General features: G+C 47.3%; 2 protein-coding genes across 4 annotated transcripts in view; one reads left to right on the top strand and one right to left on the bottom strand.

Moving 5' to 3' along the window:
- The window catches only part of MAD2L2 (mitotic arrest deficient 2 like 2), a 194,819-nt gene extending 179,399 nt beyond the window's left edge, over nucleotides 1-15,420 (top strand). For both annotated transcript variants that reach the window (XM_063715114.1, XM_063715112.1), the window contains exon 9: nucleotides 15,244-15,420. In XM_063715114.1, coding sequence (XP_063571184.1) covers nucleotides 15,244-15,405 — 162 coding nt within the window. In that variant the 3' untranslated portion in view covers nucleotides 15,406-15,420. The remainder of the gene's footprint in view (nucleotides 1-15,243) is intronic.
- DISP3 (dispatched RND transporter family member 3) overlaps nucleotides 1-24,899 on the bottom strand; it is a 60,102-nt gene that overhangs the window by 25,697 nt on the left and 9,506 nt on the right. For both annotated transcript variants that reach the window (XM_009235269.4, XM_054541804.2), the window contains exons 2-3: nucleotides 11,661-12,759; nucleotides 10,865-11,084 (exon numbers count right to left, since the gene is read on the bottom strand). In XM_009235269.4, the coding sequence (XP_009233544.2) occupies nucleotides 10,865-11,084; nucleotides 11,661-12,756 (1,316 nt within the window). In that variant the 5' untranslated portion in view covers nucleotides 12,757-12,759. The remainder of the gene's footprint in view (nucleotides 1-10,864; nucleotides 11,085-11,660; nucleotides 12,760-24,899) is intronic.

Below are 24,899 nucleotides of genomic sequence, written 5' to 3' on the forward strand. Positions count from 1 at the left end.
GAGAGTTTCCAGTCCTCAGTGCAGCCTAAAATATGGGTTATTGGACACCCCAAAGGAGGCTGAAAAATTTCCAAACTTGATGAAAACTATAAACCCACTGATACAGGAAGCTTCAGCAATGAACCCCCAGCACAAAAAAACTACAATGCACATCATAACCAAATTGCTCAAAAATAGTGACCAAAAGAAAATCTTAAAAAGCAGCCTGAGAAAAAGACACAGAGGAACAAAGACAAGGCTGACAGCAGACTTCCTATTAAAAACAGGGTACGTGAGAAGGCAGGGGAGCAACATCCTTTGCAGATAGTGGGGAGAAAAGTCAGCCCAGGATTCTGTACCCAGCAAAAATACATTTAAAAAACAAAGGCAAAATAGAAAACTTTTTTAGATAGACAAAAACTGAAATAATTCATATCCAGCATACTTGCACTAAAAGAGATTTTATTTATTTATTTATTTTTTGAGCCAGGGCCTCACTTTGTCACCCACGCTGGACTGCAATGGCAAGATCATAGCTCACTATAGCCTCTAACTCCTGGGCTCAAACAATCCTTCCACCTCAGCCTCCTGAGTAGCTAGACTACAGATGCATGCCACCATGCCTGGCCAATTTTTTTATTTTTTAGTAGAGATGGTGATAGGCTTTGGCTGTGTCTCCACCCAAATCTCAACCTGAATTGTATCTCCCAGAATTCCCATGTGTTGTGGGAGGGACCCAGGGGGAGGTAATTGAATCATGGGGGCCAGTCTTTCCCGTGCTAGTCTCATGATAGTGAATAAGTCTCACGAGATCTGATGGGTTTATCAGGGGTTTCCACTTTTGCTTTTTCCTCATTTTCTCTTGCTGTCCCCATGTAAGAAGTGCCTTTTGCCTCCTGCCATGATTCTGAGTCCTCCCCAGCCATGTGGAACTGTAAGTCCAATTAAACCTCTTTTTGTTCTCAGTTTCAGTTATGTCTTTATCAGCAGCACGAAAACGGACTAATACAGTAAATTGGTACCAATAGAGTGGGGCTCTGCTGAAAAGATACCTGAAAATGTGGAAGCAACTTTGGAACTGGGTAACAGGTAGACATTGGAATAGTCTGAAGGGCTCAAAAGAAGACAGGAAAATGTGGGAAAGTTTGGAACTTCCAGAGACTTGTTGAATGGCTTTGTGCAAAATGCTGAAAGCGATACGGACAATAAAATTCAGGCTGAGGTGGTCTCAGATGGAGATGAGGAATTTGTTGGGAACTGGAGCAAAGGTGACTCTTGTTATGTTTTAGCTAAGAGACTGGTGGCATTTTGCTCCTGCCCTAGAGATCTGTGGAACTTTGAACTTGAGAGAGATGATTTAGGGTATCTGGCAGAAGAAATTTCTAAGCAGCAAAGCATTCGAGAGGTGACTTGGGTGCTGTTAAAGGCATTCAGTTTTATAAGGGAAGTAGAGCATAAAAGTTTGGAAAATTTGCAGCCTGACTATGCAATGGAAAATAAAAACCCATTTTCTGGGGAGAAATTCAAGCCAGCTGCAGAAATTTGCGTTAAGTAGCAAGGAGCCTAATGTTAATCCCCAAGACCACGGGGACTAACATTCTCTGCAATGGAGAATTTCAGACAATTTCATGGCAGCCTCTCCCATCACAGGCCTGGAGGCCCAGGAGGAAGAATTGGTTTCATGGGTCAGGCCCAGGGTCCCCATGCTGTGTGCAGCCTAGGGACTTGGTGCCCTGTGTCCCAGCCACTCCAGCTGTGGCTGAAAGGGGCCAATGTACAGCTCAGGCTGTGGCTTCAGAGGGTGGAAGCCCCAGGCTTTGGCAGCTTCCATGTGGTGTTGAGCCTGTGGGTGCAAAGAAGTCAAGAATTGAGATTTGGGAACCTCCACCTACATTGCAGAAGATATATGGAAAAGCCTGAATGCCCCGACAAAAGTTTGCTGCAGGGGTGGAGCCCTGATGGAGAACCTCTGCTAGGGGAGTACGAGAGGGAAATGTGGGGTCGGAGTCCCCACACAGAGTCCCCACTGGGCCACTGCCTAGTGGAGCTGTGAGAAGAGGGTCACTGTCCTCCAGACTCCAGAATTGTAGATCCACTGACAGCTTGCACCGTGTGCCTGGAAAAGCCGCAGACACTCAATGCCAGCCCATGAAAGCACCTAGGAAGGAGGCTGTACCCTGCAAAGCCACAGGGGCAGAGCTGCCCAAGACCATGGAAACCCACCTCTTGCATCCGTGTGACCTGGATGTGAGGATGTGAGACCTGGAGTCAACGGAGATCATTTTGGAGCTTTAAAATTTGACTACCCTGCTGGATTTCAAACTTGCATGGGCCCTGTAACCCCTTTGTTTTGGCCAATTTCTCCCATTTGGAATGGTTGTATTTACCAAATACCGGTACCCCCATTGTATCTAAGAAGTAACTAGCTTGCTTCTGATTTTACCGGCTTATAGGCGGAAGGGACTTGCCTTGCCTCAGATGAGACTTTGGACTGTGGACTTTTGGGTTAATGCTGAAATGAGTTAAGACTTTGGAGGATGTTGGGAAGGCATGATTGGTTTTAAAATGTGAGGACATGAGATTTGGAGGGGCCAGGGTGGAATGATATGGTTTGGCTGTGTCCCCACCTAAATCTCAACTTGAATTGCATCTCCCAGAATTCCCATGTGTTGTGGGAGGGACCCAAGAGGAGGTAATTGAATCATGGGGGCCGGTCTTTACCGTGCTATTCTCATGGTAGTGAATAAGTCTCACGAAATCTGATGGGTTTATCAGATGCTTCTGCTTTTGCTTTTTCCTCATTTTCTCTTGCTGTTGCCATCTAAGAAGTGCCTTTTGCCTCCTGCCATGATTCTGAGTCCTCCCCAGCCATGTGGAACTGTAAGTCCAATTAAATCTTTTTTTTTTTTTCTCCGAGTTTCAGGTATGTCTTTATCAGCAGTGTGAAAAGGAACTAATACAGATAGGGTCTCATTATGTTGCCCAGGCTGGTCTTGAACTCCTGGCCTCAAGCAATCCTCCCACTTTGGCCTCCTAAAGTGGGATTACAGGTGTTAGCCACTGTGCTCAGCCTATGAGAGATGTTAAAGGAAGTCCTCAGGAAGAGGAAAATGGTAACAGATGGAAATAGGGAAATATGGATCTATACAAAGAAACAAAAAACATTGAAAATGGTAATGACATAAATAAACACATACAATTTTCTTATTTATTTAAATCTCTTTAAAAGATAATTGACAGTTTAAACAAAAATAATGTAGTGTGGGGTTTATAATATACATTAAAATGAAATGCATAACCACAATAACATAAAGTCTAGGAGGGAAGAAATAGTAGTATATTATTGTAAAGCTCTTATACTACATATGAAATGACATAATATCATTTGAAAATACACTGTAATAATTTAAAGATGTATACTACAAACCCTAAAGCAACTACTAAAAGAGTTACAGCATAAAAGCCAACAAAGGAGATAAAATAGAATCATAAAAAACATTCAATAGTTCAAAAGAGGCAAAATACAGGAAAGGGGAAACAAGAAGCATATAGGACAAATAGAATAAAATATACTTAAGTCTAACCATATTAATAATTGCATTAACTGTAAATGGCTTAAACACCCCAAGTAAAAGGCAGAAAGTATCAGAGACCTTTATTTATTTATTTATTTATTTTTTGAGATGGAGTCTCGCTCTGTCACCCAGGCTGGAGTGCAGTGGCGTGATCTCAGCTCACTGCAAGCTCCGCCTCCTAGGTTCACGCCATTCTCCTGCCTCAGCCTCCCCAGTAGCTTGGACTACAGGCACCCGCCACCACGCCCAGCTAATTTTTTGTATTTTTTAGTAGAGATGGGGTTTCACCATGTTAGCCAGGTTGGTCTCAATTTCCAGACCTCAGGATCCACCTGCCTCGGCCTCCCAAAGTGCTAGGATTACAGGCGTGAGCCACCCAGAGACCTTTAAAAAAGTCAAGACCTAGCTGACTACAAGAAACCCACTTTAAATATAAAGACACAAATAGGATAAAAGCAAAGGGATAGAAAATGGTATACCATGCTAACATGAACCAAAAAAGAAGCTGGATTGGTTATATTAATAAAAAATAAAGTAAATTTCAGAGGAAAGAATATAACTAGGGGCAAAGAAGATAATTTCAAAATGATCATCAAAACTACAATCCTAAATGTTTTTATAGCTAATGACAGAGCTTTAAAATACATGAAGTAAAAACTAACAGAACTGAAAAAAGAAACAGACAACTCCCCGATTGTAGATAGATATTTCAATATCTCTCTCTCTCAATATTGCTAGAAAAATCAGACAAAAAATGAGTAAGGATATAGAAGACCATGAACAACACAATCAATGAACTTGATCTAATTAAGACTTATAGAACATTTCATGCAAAAACAACTTTTCTTTTTCCAAGTATACAGGGAACATTCAGCAAGAAAGACCACGTACTGAACCATAAAACAAGACTCAATAAATTTAAAAGAACTTACATCACACAAAATATGTTCTCTAACCATCACGAAATTAAATTAAAAATCAGCAACAAAAAGCCTGAAAAATCCCCAAATATTTGAAAACTAAATAACACACTTTTAAGTTATACACAGGTCAAAGAAGAGATCAAAAGGAAAAACAGAAAGTACTTTGAACTGAATGAAAATGAAAACAACGTATCAAAATTTTGAAATGTGCTAAAATAGTCATACTTAAGGGGAATTTTATAGCATTAAACACCTCTATTAGGAAAGAAAAGTTTCAAATCGACGGCCTTAGCTTCTACTTTAAGAAAGTAGTACAAGAGAAAATGAAATGTAACATAAACCAAACAAAGAAAATAATAAAGATCAGAGCAGAAATCAAGGAAATAGCAAACAGAAAAGCAATGGAGAAAATCATTGAAATGGGAAGCACAATAGGATAACTACAGTCAATAATAAGTTAATTGTACATTTTAAAATAAGAGTGTAATTGGATTGTTTGTAACTCAAAGGATAAATGCTTGAGGGGACGGAGAGCCCATTCCCCATTGATGTGCTTACCTCACATTGCAGGCCTCTATCGAAACATCTCATGTACCCCATAAATATATACACCTACTATGTGCTCACGAAAATTAAAAATAAAAATAAATAAATCTAATTCTTAAAAAAGAAAATCAATGAAACCAAAAGCTAGTTCTTTGAGATCAATAAAACTGATAAGCTTCTAGCCAGACTGATCATGAAAAAAAAGAAGACACACAGAAGGTGACATCACTACAATTTCTACAAACATTAAAAAGATAATAGGGAAATATTATAAATCACTTTATACCAACAAATTTGACAGTTCTTTTTTTTTTTTTAAAGAGACAAGGTCTCGCTCTGCCACCCAGGCTACAGTGCAGTAGCACAATCATAGTTCACTGCAGCCTTGAACTCCTCAGCTCAAGGGATCCTCCAACCTCAGCCTCCAAAGTAGCAAGGACTACAGGCATGTGTCACCACGCCTGGCTAATTTTTCTGTTTTTTTTACAGAGAGGGTGTTGCTGTTTCCCCAGCTGGTCTTAACCTCCTGGCTTCAAGGATCCTCCTGCCTCAGCCTTCCAAGTTGCTGGGATTATAGGCATGAACTACGGTACCCTGCTAGTGTTCACTGTCTTGATGGTGGTGAGGGTTTCCCAGTATATACACACATGTCAAAACTAATCAAATTGTAAAGTATGTGAAGTTGGTTGTATGTCAATTATGCTTCAATAAAGCTGTTAAAAATGTAAACAGGACTTTAAAAAGCCAAGTTGAAAGGATCTCTGGATTATCTACTTTGTTGAATTAAATAGGTTAACTATCCTTTCGTTAGAGTAGAAAATCAATCATTTATTCATTCACACATTAATTTGAAAAGCATTTACAGAGTATCTTCTAGATTCTGGGTCCTGTGCTAGATGCTGATTATAAAAAGACATAGGTCCATATTTTTGCTCTCAAGTTGAAAGAAATAGCTCATGGAAGACCAGTATCCTTACCTAAAACTACTAAAATGTCTGCTAAAATTCAGAAACTATCTGTGATGACAGTAGAGAGTTGCTGAAGTAATCGAACTAGACAGCTAAGACTCCAGAAAGGAAAGAACCTAGGAAAGGTAAGCTGCCTTTCTATAGCCATTTTTACCCTGGAGGCATTTGCTGATTCTAAACATGGGCAGAAGGCTGAAAAACTTGGCTGGGAGTCAGATAAGCTAGCAGAGCTTTGGGCAGACACTTGCAGATCAGCAGAGCACATGGCCAGGTTTTCCCTCGGCACTTCTGCAGAAGTCTGGGGCTGTGTGGGGCCTGAAGCCAAAAAACCTAAGCAGAAAGCCTCGGGAAAAGCAGAGTGGAATTTTGTCTTTGTTGTGATTTTTTTAGCAGCTTTTGAGAGATAGAAGATAGAGTTTAGAACCTATCAGGGGAAAGGACTCTGCAGAATACACCAAGCTCTCAGTTGAAAATCCTAGAGAATCTAGGGCAAACTAGAGATAGACTGAGACTTTCCAGGATTGCAAACCATCCTCAACTCTCACTGTGGTCACTGCCTGTTTAAGGTGATCAGCCACAAATCTATGTGCCTTCTGAAGTGAAGGATAAATTTTCTCTGGAGGAAATAACATCATCTGGACCTCTGTGTTTGTGTGTTTTTCACATAATGTTCATCACTTAATAAAAGTCACACTTTGAGAGGCCAAGGTGGGAGGACCACTTGAGGCCAGGAGTTTGAGACCAGTCTGGGCAACATAGTGAAACACTGTCTCAAAACAAAAACAAAAACAAAAAACTAGCTGGGCATGGTGGCACACGACTGTAGACCTAGCTACTCAGGAGGCTGAGATGGGAGGATTACCTGAGCCCAGGAGTTTCAGGCTGCAGTGAGCTATGACCATGCCACTGCACTTCAGCCTTAGTGACAGAGTGACACCTTGTCTCAAAAAGATAAAAATAAAAACATAAAAATTACCAGGTATACCCACAGGCAGGAACACATGATCCCAAACCAAGTGAAACAACAGATTACAGAAACAAATCTGCAGGTTATCCATATATTAAAAGTTGGTAAGAATTTTAGAACACTATAATTAATATGTTTAAGAACAGAGAGGAAAATGTGGACAAAATTAACTAAATGATGAATAAAATAATTGCACCAGTGATTTAGATCTATAAGAGATTCAAATGGAAATTCTCAAAAAGGAAAAACAGAACAATAACATTAAAAACTCAATAGACATTAAATGGCAGATTAGAGACAACAAATAGAAAGCAGGATCAGTGAACTAGAATATCTAAACCAAAGCATAGAAAGAAAAATAAAAAAATAAAACCCAGAAAAAAAGCATTGAAAACATATGGGGCTCAGTGAAAAGATCTAACATTTGTGTAATCAGAGTGCAAAAAAGAGGAAACAGAGACAAGATAGAAGCAAATCTGAAGAGATAATAGCTAGGACATTCTTAAAACTGATTATGGTAATCAACCTACAGCTTCAAGAAGCTCTGTGTCCCCGAACAGAACAAACACAAACAAAACACACTAAGATACGTCACAGTAAGACTGGTGAAAACAAAGACAAAGAAATCTTAAAAGCAGAAAAAAGAGAATTTTTAATGGCACAACAAAAAAGATTTACAGCCTACTTTTCTACAGAAATGATGGAAGTCAGAAGACAATGGAGTGACATTTTCAGGTAAAGTATTAAAAGAAAATAACTGCCAATTTATAATTCTATACCAGCAAAAATATGCTTCAAAAATGAAAGTAAAATAAAGATGTCTACTAGACAAACAAAACAGAGAATTTATCACCAGCAAACCTGTACTGAAAGAAATGCTAAAGAGTTCTTTAGACACAAGGAAAATGATCCCAGAGGGAAACATGAAATTATACAAAGTAATGAATACCAACAGAAACGGTAAATATGTGAATAAATATAAATGAACACAGACTCTGCAAAATAATGATGTCATGTCTTATGGGGCTTAAATGTATTAAGAATTAAAATGCAGCAACATAAATGCAAAAAATTGAAGCTCAATAAATGCAGTGAGCACATTCTAAGATTCCAGTATTAAAAGCAATAAAAGTGATCATTTATATTATTCTGTTGTAAGTCAAGGTACATGTTGCCATCTCTTGGGTAACGAATAATAGAGTAATTTTAAGAATTTTGTTCATCCAAAAGCACTAAAGTCAAGTCTACAGGATTGTCACCACTGCTGTGATGCTCTAATGGGAGAAAACAGAAAAGAGTGGCTTTTTCCCTAAGGGCAAGGGATTTGTCTCAGCAGCTAAACATCTGGGCAGAGTTAATACTGGTACCTAAAACCGTGAAGGTCCTTCTATAGTCATCACCTCTCAGTTTCCCAACCCAGCCAAGTACCTTTCCTTGAGGCATCTCCATTCATTTATTCATTCACTCCCCTGACAAATCCTTACTAATGGGTACCTGGCCTTGTGCTGGGGCTTGGCCCATAGAAACTGAACCAGCAACAATCCCTGTCTTCAACAAACTCACATTCTATAGAGACAGATAATTAAACCAGACCTCTCTCAAACTTAAATGTGCAAACAAATCACCTGAAAATACTGCAGGTCTGGGAGAGAACTTGAGCTTCTGCATTTCTAACAAGCCCCTAGGTGATGCCGATGTTGTTGATTGGAGGAATGTACTGTGAGTTACAATTAAAAGACAGAGTGAGAAGCACTGTGATAAAATTGTAGCTCAGAGGGGTGAAACAGCTCACTAAAACTCACAATAATTTGAATAATTGGGATCGGACCCAAGATATATCTGACTCCAAAGTCTGCGTATGCTCTTTCCTGCCTCCCTTAGGAAGAAGAAAGGGGACTGTGGAAACAGGTAGTGTCTCAGTCTGATTTATGTTGCTATAACAGAATACCTGAGACTGGGTAATTTACAAAGAAAAGAGGTTTATTTAGTTCATGGTTCTGCAGGCTGGGAAGTTCAATGGCAAGGCATTGGCTTCTGGTGAAGCCTTTTGTGCTGCATCATAACACGGAGGAAGGTCAAAGGGGGAACAGGCAAAAGGGACCAAAAAAGAGGAGGAACCTCACTATATTATAACAACCTGCTCTCTTGGGAACTAATCCATTCCCACAAGAGTGAGAACTAGCTCATTCCCACAAGACAGCATTAATCTATTTATGAGGGATCCACCCCCATGACCCAAACATCTTCCACTTCCACTAGGCCCCACCTCTCAACACAGCTGCACTGAGTTTTGCGGGGGACAAAGCATATCCAAACCATAGCAGGTAGTGGGCATTTAGTCCAGCCTCTGGGCAATGTTGCCCAAGTTGGATCTTAACAGATGAATAGGAGCTTGCCAGACAAAGAAGTAAGGCAGGGAGAAGGCTCCCAGTGCAGTAACTGGCACAAAAACACAAAGGGTGAGGGTCTGTATTTGAATCTCATTCCACCACTGATGAGCTTTAAAATTGTGGACAACTTACCTAATTGCCATGTCTCAGTTTCCTCAACTGTAAAATGGAGATAATCATAACAGCACTCACCTCATTGGGTTGGTGTGAGAATTAAATGAGCTGGTATGTATAAAGGGTTTCAAACAGTGTGTGGCACAGTGTAAGTGCTCAATAAACATTAGCTCTGATTATTCCAGCAGTTGCTCAATATAAAGGATGAGCAGTGGAAGGAATGAGGGTATGTCAGGCAGAATGATTCCTCCTGTGCCTGGGACTGGCCTATCAGGGTGGGGGACTGGGAAAGCACTACAGTTATTGCCCAGAAGGACTGCTGCTCTGTTCTGGTGGGGAGGGACCCAGTTGTATTCCTGTGCACACCATCCCAAAGCACCTTCAACCCCAAAGCACCATCACATCTGTTAGCTCATCTCTTAGTGTCTCCAGAGGGCAGCCAGAATTGTGTTCTCCATTTTAACGATAGGAACACTGACACTCAGAAAAGTGAAGTGACTTGCCCATTACCTCCCTGGGTATTAGAGGCAGGAAGTGTGGTTAATTTTAGGTGTTTATGTGATTGGATTAAGGAATATGGAGAGAACTCATAAAGCATTGCCTCTGGGTGTGTCTGTGTGGGTTTTCCCAGAGGAGACTGGCATCTCAGTGGCCGGGGTGGGCACTGTCCAATTGGCTGGGGGCCCAGATAGAATGAAAGGGCAGAAAGGTGATTTCCTCTCTCTCTTTCCCCCCTGGAGCTGGGACACTCTTCTCCTGTCCCTGGACATCAAAACTCTAGGCTCTCTGGCCTTTGGACTCCAGGACTTACGCCAGCAGTCCCCGGGGTTCTCAGGCCTTTGGTCTTGAACGAAGAATTACACCATTAGTTTCCCTAGTTCTGAGGCCTTCAAATTTGGACTGAGCTAGACTACCAGCATCCAAAGGTCTCCAGCTTACAGATGGTATGTCATGGGATTTAGCCTTCATAATTGCATGAGCCAATTCCCCTAATAAATCTCCTCTCACATATCCCTCTCTCTATCTATCCTACTGGTTCCATCTCTCTTGAGAACCCCTACTAATACAGTGAGGAACTCCTTATTCCCTGGCCAATACTCTTTACAGAAAGACCTCGAGCACCATCTCAGGAGAAAATCAATACCCAAGACCTCCAGGGCAGAGTCTAGGATTTCCTACCTGGCCCAAAGCTGTCATGTTCACTAACTATTAGCACTGATCAAGCAAAGCAGACTTCCATTTGTCAGAGAGACTGCAAGGATGTACTTGGTTCTGCCCCAATTTGGAAAGAAAGACTTCCAAAGGAAAAGATTATAGGGAAAGGGATATGGGGTTTAAGAGTAAGAGGCAATAGGAAATCAAAAATGGGCATGCACACACAGGATGCAGCTGGACTTCCTACCTGGTAGACTGCTTGGCCAGCATGGCCACGTAGGTGACCACGAAGCTCTGAAACTTAGCCCGTTGTTCCTCCCAGCGGTCATCTACTGAGTAGTAGTTGGGCAGGGGTGCTCCAAACAGGATCTCACTGCGCAGGAGGGAGCTCTTCAGATTGTCTGCAGAGAGGCCCTCATCCACATACCAGTAGAACTCAGGGTGAGTCATGGCCAGCTCCAGGGAGCCTGCAAGGACAGGGGTGGGGGCCCCAAGAGTTCAGCTGGTCAGCTCCCACCAACCCTCCCTCAAGGTCATCTAGTCTCATTGCAGCCCTGCCTCCTAGGATTCCCCCTGTCCATATCCACCAAAACTCCACCCCAGGACCCACAACCTCTCTCTGACCCTGCCCCACTCTTCCTCAAGCCCCATCCCTAATTCACCTAAAACGAACCCTTCCTCAGTCTTTTTCAACCCCAGTCATTTCTCCTGTCTTCCTCTGGCCAGATTTCTGGTTCTCTATAACCACATCCTGGCCCTTCACTAACCAGCCTCACACCCGAGCCCCACCCCACGATTTCTCTACCTCTGACCACAGCAGAATCCCCACCATCCTTCACCTGGGTCTGCGTCCAAGCTTCCCTCTTCAGTTCCCTCTTACGCTCATCTCACACCTGAGCCCAGCCCTTTTCACCTTGCCCTCCGGCCATGCCCGGGACTCAGCTCCAGACTGACTGGGCCTGGGCCTGGGCCTGGGCCAAATATCCATAAAGAGCTGTATGAAACCTGGACCTACGCCCCGTCCCAGCATCCCGGCGGCTCACCCCGGATGTCCGCTAGGTCCTGGCCCATGCCGTCATAGTAGATCTTGCCGCCCCTCTCGGTGGGAAAAAAGTAGGTCATGAGCGAGCTGGGAGGCGAGCAGTAGGAGTAGGAGCCCAGCGGCAGGTCCTTGAGCACCTCGCGGGGCTTCCAGCAGAACTCCCGGAAGCCTGGGTGGTCCATGATCTTGCGCTCGATCTCATGGATCGTGACCAGGCGCTCACTGGTGAAAATGTTGCGCTCCGCGTCGCCGCGCGCCAGGAAGATGAGCTCGATGCGCCAGTGCGCGTGCGTCTGAGTGTTGGCACTCACATAGGCGCGCGAGTAGTCCCAGCGCGAGGCGCCTCGACGGGCACGGCTCTGATTGGCCGAGGCTATCGCGTGGGGCGGGATGCTGGGCTGGTACCGCCCATTCTTGCTCCGCCGCTGGTTTCGCGGGTCTTCACTCTGGTTGGCTGCCAGATCCTCCAGGGGAGGGGTCTCACGCCGAAGTCGCCCGCTCCGATTGGCTGTGGGCTTTTGGGCCGCGGAAGTGTCCCGGTACGGGCCTGGGCCACGGAGTGAGGCCGCGGGGATGACGCGGGGGGCTCGGGAGGCTTGCCGCGAGCGGTTGCCGAGATGCAGCTGCTGCAGCTGCTCTGAGATAAGGCGCTGAAGCGTCTCGGAGGTGAAGTCGGCCAAATCGCGCCGGTTCCGCCCCCAGGATCCAAACTGGGACTTGAGCGCCAGAGTGAGAGCGTCGAAACGCTGTGAGGCCTCGTGGTTGCGGATCTCAAAGGCGTTGTAGGAGATGTCAATGTCCAGCGGTGGGTAGTAAAGGAACATGAAGGCTGACAGGGCCATGGGGATGCTGCAGCCCAGGAAGAGCACCAGCCCAGCACAGCACGGATTGGTGAAGGCCCAGCCCAGGGTACTCCAGAAGCCCGAGGCTGGGGGCCGGGAAGGCAGGGGCCAGTGCCGCCAGCAACACTGTCCCCCTGCCCCAGGTTGGGGCCCTGGCTTCTGGGCCCCTAGAAAGGCCTCACCTGTTGCTTCTTCTTCCTCCTGCTCCTCCTCTAGCCACACATCCTGCAGCAAGGGGTCATCCTCCGTGTCCATAGTCTGCAGGAGAGGGAGAGGGTCAGCAGGCTAGACAGACAGCGAGGGGAAGGTGCCCTGTGGTGCAGTTCGCCCAGCCCTAGGTACCAACCCTGTTCACTCATAACCAAATACTAATACTGCAATGGAATTGCATTAAGCATACATCAACACAACTGAATTAAACCACCTGTAGAAAATACAAAGAAAATTCCTGTTATTTGCCGATCACTTCTCCCTTTTGGGTCTCGTCTTTTGAGGCCACAGAAAAAGGAAAATCGCAGAACAATTGCAAACAGAAAAGATGTTTCTCCTGGGGTGAGGGATTTAAAAAAAAATATGACTACACAATTTTCTAATGTTTGCTGCATCCTCTGAATTTAGAACTCAAGGCCAATGTAAGATGTGACTCCACTGCAACCACTCATTTAATGAGCAGCTGTAAAGTACCTCTAGGAAGTATCAGGGTGCAAGGGAAAGAGCACGATCTTTGGAATCAGGCAGACCCTGATTTGGATCCTGGCAGTATGAGTATCAGCAAGGCAGTGAGCCTCCCTGAACTTCAGAGTCCTCATCTATAAAATAGAAGTGGCCATTGCTGCCTCGTATGACTGTGGAGTCAAAGGTGGAAGTACTCTGCAGTCTGTGTAGTATGTTAGTTATCAGTCACATAAGCAGATTTCCCTGCTCCCGGCTGGGGACTGTAACAGCTCAGCCATTGCCCAGGAACTGTGCCAGGGCTAGGTGCCTCTCACAGCTCTCCTGGAGAACCCTCAGTAGCTTCCCACCCCTTCTATGGGGTGCTGCAGCTGCAGCACTGTTTGTCAGGCTCGGGCCACTTAATATGCAGCTCCAGCAACATCAAACCTTTGGGCACGGGCAGGGGCCAGGCATCTGCCTCCCAGAGACTTGAGCGCAGCAGCAGGAGGGCCTGGCAGGAGAGGGCAGGGCTGGGCAGTCCGAGGACTCCAGCGGGGTGGCCCAAAGAGAGGAGGCTTTCCGGCATCCCCGGCGTGGCCTATCCCGCTTGTCCTGCCTGCCCTCTGGACAGAGAGAGACTCATTATCCAGTTAGATGCTAGGCGGTGAGAGGAGGAAGCTAATTATGCTAGCGCTAGCTAATTAATGCTGCCTTTCCTATTAACATTCTTTGGAGTGCTCCGTTTCAATTAGATGATCTGTCCAGGAAGAGAGGCTGCCGTCAGTCCAGAGAAAGTAAGCAAGAGGAGGTGACGGAAGGAGGGAAACAGAGACAGAGACAGAGGAAAAGAGGAGAGAGACCTAAGGGAGAGTAGAATGGTGGGGGATGAGGGAGAGACTGAGATGCAAATAGGGAAACAAAAGAAGAAACAGAAAGGAAGAGTGACTGAGGATGTGGGGGAGAGGAGGGGTGCGCAGCAGAAAACTTGCAAGAGAGAGGCCTGGAAGGGGCGGGACTTGCTCCTGTAATATGCAAGATTCCTATCAATGAGATAATTAAACTTCCCATTTGCAACGCCCTAACACGAGCCTGCCAGCTTGACGAGGGGATGGTAACTGCTCTGAGTCCCAATTTGTATTCGCACTGGAGGCAGCTCAGACTCACCCCATCTCCAAAGGGAAAAACCAAGTCTGCATGTGGAGGTGAGGAGTGTGGGAGCCTCTGCCCGATTCTTGTCCTTAGAAGAAGAAAGCTGATGGGAATAAGGTGGAGAGGGGAGGGGCCGTGTTTGCAGTTTTCTGGGAACTAAACCCATCCATCCTGCCCGTGCCTCAGCCTGCCTTGTGGGGAGTACAGTTTACAGTGTGTTGGTGTTGCAGGGGGTCAAAGGCCAGGATTCTGGGTCACAGCAACACTCCTTGGGTGATCTGAAGGCCCCTTGATCCCATTGCTATTCCACCAGGAATGCCACCCCCGTCCCCTAGGGGTCCACATTGAATTCATCATGCAAGTCCTTGCTCAAGCGTTACCTCTTCCAAGAAGCCTTCCCAGACCTGAATCCCCCAGCTTCCTGTCTCAGCTTCTCGCCATCCTCACTAGATTTTGCCTGGTAAAAATTACTGCGGGGAAGGGAGGGAGAGGCAGTGTAGCAGCGTGTTAAGAGCTATGGCTTTGGGGGCAGACAGACTTGGGTGCAAATCCCAATTATAAGATTTAGGGCAGGCAGTGTAACCTTGATGAGCTTCAGTCGCCCCATCTGCAGAATGGGTATAACAGTACTCACCACAGAAACTGTCGGAAGGATGACGTACACAACAGACTGAGTACAGGGCCTGGTAGGTATAAGTGCTTGGGAAATGACAGCTACTATTCTTTCATATGCTACTTCCCTCCAAAGGCTGGAACCCCTAACAGATACATGCAGCGGGCTATGTTTTCCAAAGATGGCTGCAACAGTATCTGCCATCTCACATGCTTATCTCGTGATGTGACTTTGACACTCCTCCCATCAAGCAGGCAAGGCTGCCAAAATCACCAGCCCACCCAGATTCAAGGGGAAGGAATGCAGGCATTAGGAAATAAAGGAAGATGCAGCTTCCTTCTGGCTCTCTTCGGACGCTCATCCTTGGGATCAGCCACTGTGTTACGACAATGTCCAAACTAGCCCATGCAGAGAGATCACTCGTAGGACTTCCTGCTGACAACCAACCTGACAGCCAGCATCAACCACCATGTGATGTGAGCACGTGAGTGACGCTGCTGCAGACAATTCCAGCCCCCGGTCATTGAGTAACCCCTAGCCTTGATGTCTTTCCAGCCGAAGCCCAGATACCACAGAGTAGAGCTCAGCTATCCTCTCCTGTGCCCTGTCCTGACCCACAGAATACACGATAGTTATTATACATCTCTGCACTCTGGGATGTTTTGTTACATAGCAATAGCAACTGGAACAATTGCAGTGAAGCCTTGTTCTGTATGTGTGGCTCCATGCCCTGCAGACAGCATTTGCTGGATTTAAGTGACCAGAAAATTGGGCCCAGCCACTCCACCTCCCAGTGAGAGCCCCACAGGCGGGTAGATGTGAGCTTTAAGGGAGCAGGGACTTACTTGGCTGTCATATTCCCTGCTGGCTTCTGGTGGCCTGAAACACCCTTGGGGACGGGGGCAGTCAGATATTTGTTGAGAGAAAGAAGGAAAAGGAGTCTCCGATGAACTTGGGTTAGGTATTCAATAGAACTTTCCCCTGGACAAATGAATTAACAGCATTCACAGCAACCTGGATGAGATTGGAGACTATTATTCTGAGTGAAGTAACTCAGAAATGGAAAACCAAGCATCGTATGTTCTCACTGATACGTGCGAGCTAAGCTATGAGGACGCAAAAGCACAAGAATGATACAATGGGCCGGGCGTGGTGGCTCACGCCTGTAATCCCAGCACTCTGGGAGGCCGAGATGGGCGGATCATGAGGTCAGGAGATCGAGACTGTCCTGGCTGACACAGTGAAACCCCATCTCTACTAAAAATACAAAAAAATTAGCCGGGCGTGGTTGCAGGCACCTGTAGTCCCAGCTCCTCGGGAGGCTGAAGCAGGAGAATGGCCTGAACCCGGGAGGCAGAGCTTGCAGTAAGCTGAGATCGCGCCACTGCACTCCAGCCTAGGCGACGACAGAGCGAGACTCCGTCTCAAAAAAAAAAAAAAAAAAGGATACAATGGATTTTGGGGACTTGGGGGGAAGGGTGGGGGGGGCAAGGGATAAAAGACTACAAATAGGGTGCAGTGTATACTGCTTGGGTGATGGGTACACCAACATCTCACAAATCACACTAAAGAACTTATGTAACCAAGTACCACCTGTACCCCAATAACCTATGGAAAAATTTTTTTAAATTTTAATTTTTTTTTAAAAAAGAACTTTCCCCTGGACAGAAAGGGCAGTCAGACCCCAAGCCACATAAGCATAGGCAGGGGATATAGCTTCCTCCGGGTTGGGAAGGATCTGGAAGAGTGTGAAATGGACAAGGCAGGAAGTGGATTTGATGAGTTCTTGGTCTATCATACACCCTCCCCACCCTGTGCCTACCTTCTCAGTCCGCCCCCAACATGAAAAGTGCCACAAGGGAATCACACCAGACTGGTGGTCAACCCACGTGTCTCCAGGCCTGGCCCAGCCACCAGCTTTCTGGGTGGCCCTGGGTATGTCCTGCCCCTCTTGGGGCTCTGTCTCCGCTATCTCTGAGCTGGATGGTAAAAGCCCAGGTCCCTCCAGCTGTGCCACCCCTGGAGTCTCCAAGAAACCCCAGCTAGGCCTTCCCACCTCCCAGTCTGCAGCCCAAGTAGGGCAGGAGCCATCTGAGGGTCCCTCGCACCAAACTGAGGCCGGGCTGGTAAGGGTGGAACACCAATGCCTCAGCCAGCACCTCCCTCCGCAGGCCCCTCCACAGCTGGTAGGATGGGCAGCAAATTGTAAATTTGTTTTCCTTCCTCAAATGATGGGAATTGATTAGCTTAGCAAGGAGCTCCAGCTGCTCCATGGAAAGGAACCAAGGTGGTTCCTGCAGTAGCTGTCACTGATTCAGACAAAGCCCGGAGTAGGACTAGGAGGACTGTGGCTATGGGGGTGGAGTGAGGTGGGGTAGAGTGGGGGCTGTGATCAGGCCTTTCTGGGCCCTGGGAATGTTCTTCTCAGTGACCAACGCCCTTTTTCTCTGCCTCTGTCTCTGTCTCTCTCTCACACATACAGGCACACTCAAAAGTAGTCAAAAATTAAACTCTGGGCCTCGCCGGGGCCCATGAATCAAGGTGGACGCATATCCACGAAACCGATCATCCTCCTCTTGGGAAAGGCAACTGGGGCAGCTGCTTAAAAGAGAACAATAGGCCGTAGGGAGCCTCATAAGGAAAGACTTCACCCACTTTCAAGCCCAGGCTTGTGGAAATCCAAAGCCATATCTGCAGTCAAATCCCAGCTTTATAACAGAAAAAAAAAAACCACACATCTATATGCATTTAAAAACCCATTAATAGCAGTAACCTGTTTGGGAGGATTATGGGTGATTTTTATTTTCTCCTTTGTACTTGTCTGTTTCTAATTTTTCTGCAATGATCAGGTATATCCTTACTTTTAGAATCAGAAATAAGTGTTATTTAAAAATAGAATATGTGTGTATGTGTGGGGAAGGGATTTTGCTAACAGCCTTCAACTCTTTGAGGAATTACTGTAATAGGCAGGGGAGGAGGGCTCTGCCCTCCGAGGAGAGAAACCAAGGAGAGTTGGCTTAGGTTGGAGCAGGAGAGAGCCCAGTGAGAAAGCAGAAGGACCTTGGACAGGGGGAGTTGGCAAATGCCCCGTGGGTGAGTGTGGAATCACCTATTCCCCTGAGATGGGGAGAGGGATCGTTCAATGAGCCGGAAGTAGATAATGGCCCACTGGACCCAGAAGAGACCTCAGAGTATACCTTGTCCAGTGCCTTCACTTTACACATGGGGAAACTGAGACTTACCGCCGGTCAAGTCAAGGAGAAGGGACTAACCCAAGATCATCTTATCAGTGGCAGGACCAGGACTCCTGGATGAAGTTTTCACTCTACTCCATCCCCAGATTCTGGGGGCAGTTTTTGGCAGCCCCAGGAAACAACCAGACCTGGGAGGAGATGGCTTCTGGACTCAAAATGCCAAAATAGGAGAGCTATTTTTGTTTTTGTTTTGTTTTGTTTTTTGAGACAGAGTCTCGCTCTGTCACCCAGGCTGGAGTGCAGTGGTGTGATCTCAGCTCACTGCAACCTCCACCTCCCGGGTTCAAGCGATTCTCGTGCCTCAGCCTCCTGAGTAGCTGGGACTACAGGCACGCACCACCATGCCTGGCTAATTTTTGTATTTTTTAGTAGAGATGGGGTTTCACCATGTTGGCCAGGCTGGTCTCGAACTCCTGACAAGTGATCTGCCCGCCTGGGCCTCCCAAAGTGTTGAGATTACAGGTGTGAGCCACCATGCCCAGCTGGGAGAGCCATTTTTGAAGTTGAAGAGAAAAGCCAATCTTCAAGTCACAGGCCAGATGGACTTCCCCATTTGGACAGAATGGGGCTTTGGTGGGAGGTGGTGTTGCCTCAAAAACACCCCCCAAGTCCCTGCCAGGCCTCACTCCTCTCCAGAGCAGATGGGGCTCCCAGGGATGTGAACCCGTGCCAGAGCCTCCCTGTGGTCCTGTTTATAACTTCCCTCCTCTGGCAAAGGATGACAGAACCCTTCCTTCTCCACTCCCCCATCCCAGCCAGACTATTAAAATGTAATCAAAAAATCACATTAGACATGCAGATTTGACTGAAAATACGTATATGTATATACAATTTAACGGCAATTAGGAGCTAATCAGCTTTTTCTTCCTGGCTCAGGGTGTTTTGCCTTCCCTGGTTCAGCTCTGGTCCTTGAACATCTTGAGGTCTTTGATTCTCTTACCCTTGGGTCAAGAGTTTTGGGCAGAGGCTCAAAATGAGTTATTTTGAGTTGAACAGCTCCAGAGAAGGGAGGAAAGAAAAGAGGAGGCCTTGGTGCCTCCCAGGCATCACTGTCCTAAGTCCTGATACTCCATCTTCTGAGAATCCACCGCTCTCCGGACGCCCTGGCTATGTGCCAGTCATCAGAATCCCAAACCTTTCCCCGAGACCTGGATACTCCACCTAGGCCAGGAGGCTGGAGAGGGACTGGAGATGTGGTGGTGAAATTGGGGCAAAATCACACACATGGAGTGAAGTCAAAAGCCCAGCTAGTTCAATGCAGAAACTCTGACACCCATTAAGACCATCATAATAACTAACTCTGCATCTACCACGTGCCAGTACTCCTTATCCATCCTCTGTCATCTTCACATCAGCCCTGCAAGGACGCTAGGGAAGGCATTATGAGCATCCACTTTTTACAGAAGCAAAATCAGAATCAGAGAGGTTAAGTGACTCCCTGGTGGTCACACAGCTACTAAGGGGCAGAACTGGAGTTTGAACCTCAGGTCTATTGATCCTAAAGCCCAGGTTCTTTTGGCCATACCAGGTAGCCTATGAGCTCTTTGAGAGCTGATATGTCAGTACTCGTTGAAGAAACCCATTGCCTTTTAGCAAGCTTGCACCATCCCCATAAGACCACAAATCACTCAGGGCCTGGCAATTCTGCTTTCAGCAGGTGGCAACTCAGGGCATGATGTAAAGGAAGTCTCCCACCAACCTTAGAAGCTTGGCTTTCCTTTCAATGGGTCATGGGTGTGACAGTTAATTCAATGTGTCAACTTGACTGGACTATGGGGTGCCCAGATATTTGGCCAAACATGATTCTGGGGGTGTGTGTGAGAGAGAAAGTGTGTTTCCAGATAAGATTTTTTTTTTTTTTTTTTTTGAGATGGAGTCTTGCTCTATCGCCTAGGCTTGAGTGTGGTGGCATGATCTCGGCTCACTGCAACCTCCACCTCTGAGGTTCAAATGATTCTCCTGTCTCAGTCTCCCAAGTAGCTAGGATTACAAGTGCATGCCACCATGCCTGGCTAATTTTTGTGTTGGCCAGGCTGGTCTTGAACTCCTACCTCACGTGATCCACCTACCTCAGCCTCCCAAAGTGCTAGGATTACAGGAGTGAGCCACCAAGCCCAGCCTCCACATAAGATTAGCATCAGTACACAGAGTAAAGCAGATGGTGCTCACTAATGAGGGTGGGCCTCAACCAATCAGTTAAAGATCTGAATAGAACAAAAAGGCTAAGAGGGAATTGTTTTTGTTGACTGCTAGAGCTTGGACATTGGTCTTTTCTGGCCTTTGGACTCAAGCTGAAATCGGCACTTCTTGGGTCTTCAGCCTGCCAGCTATCAGACTAGAACTTACACCATTGGCCCTCCTGGTTCTCAGGCCTTCAGTCTCAAACTGCAACTATACCATCAGCTCTCCTGGGTCTCCAGCTTGCTGCCTGCAGATCTTGGGGCTTCTCAGCCTCCATAATCACATAAGCCAATTCCTTCTAATAAATCTCTCTCTGATATATATATATGCTATTGGTTATTTTCCTCTGGAGAACCCTCATACAATGGGGCCATGAAGCATCCCAGAGAGAAAGTAGGAGTGAAGCAGGGAGCCCCATCCTAGCAGCTGGATCCTAGGGCCCTCCCAGAGTCTTCTCTGAAGAGGTTCCAAGTCCTACCTAGAATCTCAAATAAACATGGCAACAGAGTCAGGGAATGCCTTCTAGATCCATAGACGAAGGGGTATGGCTGGGTGACTTTCCACACTTGTCTGAGCTCTTTCCCCAACAAGAAGATCCTAAATCTATCACCCCATATCTCCTGCCCCAGCCCCAGGGAAACCTGGCTTTGTGGCTGCAGCTGAAGCAAGCACCCACCTCTACTCCCCATCACCCCTGCTGCCCCCTAAGAAACACGATCTTTGTTGGCTCAATTTGCCAGCCGGAAATTCAGAAGGGGTACAAATGACCATTCCTCTCTGCAAAGAAAATCTGGGCTTATTATTAGGAGCCCAGGTGGGGGTGGGTGGGGAGAGGAATCGGGTGGGGGCTCTGTGGTGAGCCTGTCCAAGCCCCCGATTTCTCAGAGAAGGTCAGGCTGCACAGATGGAGTGGATGAAGGATGACTGACCTCCTGGGGCTGACAGCTGGTGAGGAAACTGTGGGCACTGACTCGAAAAACCCAATGGCTCAATATTTATCAGGCAAACAAGCTTTGCCCGGGTCAATATATTACCTGAGGAAAAGTCCCAGCCAACACCAGAGGGATGCAACATTCATGGGCACAGCAGCCACTATCACTTTCCCTGTTCTGTGTCCCCTCTCTAGTGGGCTCAGTGGGACAGAACCCGATCCCCTAACACCAAGAGGGAAATCTGTAAAATGGGGATGGTGATACTGCTCCCCTGCTAAACCAGAGCAGCTAGTATGATTATTAACTTCTTAGCCAGCCAGAGCCCAGGTCTGGCCCCTGCTGTAGGCAGGTCCACAAGTCAACTGGAGCGGACTCCTTTATTCTCTGCCCCAAAGATTCTTGGACGTTAACGTGAATCGGAGTCACTAGGCATACTTGTTAAAGTGCAAACTCTAGGGTGATACCAGGTCAGATTCTGAGGAGGTGGGGCCCAGGAATCTGGGTTTTGTTTTGTTTGTTTGTTTGAGAAGGAGTCTCACTCTGTCACCCAGGCTGGAGTGCAGTGACACTATGACGGTTCACTGCAGCCTCAACCTCCCGGGCTCGAGGGGTCCTCCCCCCTCAGCCTCCCAAGTAGCTGAGACTACAGGTGCATGCCAACACATCTGGCTGTTTTTGTTTTTTGTTTTTAATTTTTTGTAAAGATGGAGTTTTGCTAGGTTGCCCAGGCTGATCTCAAACTCAAGCAATCTTTCTGCCCCAGTCTCCCAAACTGTTGGAATTACAGTAGGTGTCAGCCACCGTGCCCAACCTGGAATCTGTATTTAAACCACCTCCCCAGGTGATTCTGATACAGGTGGTCCAGAAGCATTCTTGGAAAACCCTTGCTGCCTTGGTCATCCTCCCCTGTTCCCAGTGGTTCCCTCCAGCAACCGATTCAGCCTTGGCCTCCCCGCGCCCCTCCACCACGGCTCACATGTGTCCCTGGGGGTTCGGGGTATGGACTCAGGCTGTTGTATCTCTAGCCAAGGCTCACTCCTCAGGGTGCCTTTTCCTCCAGCCATGAGGAGGGAAGAAATGATGGTATTTGGGCCAGCCAGACAGGGGGATACAAACAGCTCACCCAGATCTGCCAAACAGCTCTTCTTGGTAGGGCCAGACAGTAAAAGGAACTAGAAGTCCAAGGGCTTACTATCTGCCGGGCCCCTTACAAGGGGACTGGGTGGGGAGTTTACCATCCATTGAGCACCACTGTGTGTCTGGCACATGGGAGGTGCTTTATTTATTTATATCACGTCTGATCCAACCCCCACCCTACAAGGCTGCTTACAGAGCTGGGCTAGATTGGAGCCTCTGGAGGCAATGTCAGAGCGCATCCTTTTAGCCACTGTGCCCTGATGCCAAAAGGAATTCCACCCGACTAACCCTCTCTGGCCACCTCCTGCCCCGCCTGCACAACTCAGGCCTCACCTCCAAGACCCATCAGTGCTGGATCCTGGAGCCCACAAAGCAGCCTTGGCATCAATGAGGAAAAGACAATGGAAGCTTAATAAAATCAGCAACACAGCCGGGCACAGTGGCTCATGCCTGTAATCCCAGCACTTTGGGAGGCCAGCGCGGGCAGATCACCAGAGGTCAGGAGTTCGAGACCAGCCTGGCCAACATGGTGAAACCCCGTTTCTACTAAAAATACAAAAAATTAGCCAGGCATGGTGGCGGGTGCCTGTAATCCCAGCTACTTGGGAGGCTGAGGCAGGAGAATTGCTTGTACCCAGGAGGCAGAGGTTGCAGTGAGCCAAGATCATGCCACTGCACTCCAGCCTGGGCAACAAGAGTGAAACTCCGTCTCAAAAACAAAAATGAAAAACCCCAGCAACACTTACAGAACCTGTGAAATATGACCAGGTTCCCAGATGCCCCTGGCTTGACGGGTCAGCAGGTTCCTGGAAACTCTCACTGCAGGCCTTGGCCAATCCGTCCAGACCGCCCCCGCCCCCCACATCTCTCCCACCCTCAGTCCCAAGTCCTGGGTGTGTGAGGCTGGAGATCACAACTGCCAAGTACAGAGGAACCTCTGGGCCCAGCAGCCAGTCCAGCACCCCAGCCCCTAGACTGCTGGATTAATAAAAAATAAAAGATCCCAACAATATATGACCAATAACTATGGCCATAAAAGCTAAATTGGATTTCTTCCTGGCTGATGAGCTCAGGGCCCTTTTCATTCTGAGACGTGATTAACTAATATGTAAAACAATTCCCCCAGCATCTCATCTTGGGATCTTGCTGCAAGTTCAAGCTTGGGGGCAAGGGAGGTGGAGGAAGCAGGGGATCTGTGCCTGGGGCAGCAGAAGTGGCCCCAAGGACTTGGGGTTGGAACCTGCCTAACCACTGGCCTGTGTGACCTAGAACAAGTCACTTAACATCTCTGGATAGGTAGTTTCTCTGTCTGCCAGATGGGGAGCGGGAAGAGACGCTCTCTAAATCCTCTGCCTCTGATTCTCAGTCACCACCCAGTTGGGGGAGGCAGAGCAAGGGGAGCTGGATGCTGGGAGAGGCTCCCCTTTACCTCTCTGCAGAATAACTGGAGGGGGTAGCATGCAGGGGTCCTGCTGTCTTTGGAGGGGAGCACACACAGGGGCCTGGCCAAGTGGCAAAAACAGCTGAATAGCCAATAGCCATGTACTGGGTGCCATCAGCTTTGCTGGGACACAGCAGGTGGTCACCTGCCAGTTCCTAGCTCTGCGGAAGGCTTGAGAGAGTGCAATCCCTCCCACAGCCCCAGCATGCCCAGACCACAATCTGTGGGTCCAGAGATGTTGCAAAACTCTTCTTTGCCCCATAGCCCCCAAAGAGAAGCTGGAGGATACATCAGAAGCTAAACGTGCTCAAACCTGCTGAGGGGCCGCCATGAGGCGATCGGGATGGAGCTCTGGGAGAGGGCTGTACCCGCAGCCTCACTGCCTGGGAAGGAACAGAAACCCTTAGGGCAAATCTCCTTCCCTCTGAGAACTTGGGGCTCCCCCATCCCCTGCTGCCTGGGCCTGTGAAGGGCTAAGGAGGCCAGCAGCAGATGAAAGGGGCACAGTGAGGAGATGGTGGAGGCTGCCCTTGTGTTCCTGAGCCAGAGCCCCTTCTCTTCCCATCCTCAATCCTCTCATCACGGGGGTGGCAGTGGGACTGAATTGTGTTGCATCCATGCAGCTAATTCCAGCTTCCAGGTCATTTTTGTGTAGGTTTTCTCCTCCTAGGAATTACTTCCAATTTGCACACAAGAAAACTGAGGCTAAGGAAATGAAGGGACTTATCTGAACCTGATTTCTGATGAGCTCAGTACCCTTCTCACTGTGGTAGATTTTATTTGAGTCTTACATGTTTGAAAATCTCAGGGTCCTAGAATCAGTCCTCCCAACCCCCACTTGGGTGTGTCTGCACGCATGCATGCACGTGTCTGCAGACACACACACACACACACACACACACACACACACACACACACACACACACACACACACACACACACAGAGCATCAGCCCTCAGCTGTTCTGGTCACAGCTTAGGTACAGCGCTGGCTGGACTGTGGGTCCCACGGAAGGGAGGAGGGTGGAGACATGAGAG

Source organism: Pongo abelii, chromosome 1 (genome assembly GCF_028885655.2).
Source record: "Pongo abelii isolate AG06213 chromosome 1, NHGRI_mPonAbe1-v2.0_pri, whole genome shotgun sequence".
Lineage (NCBI taxonomy): Eukaryota > Metazoa > Chordata > Mammalia > Primates > Hominidae > Pongo > Pongo abelii.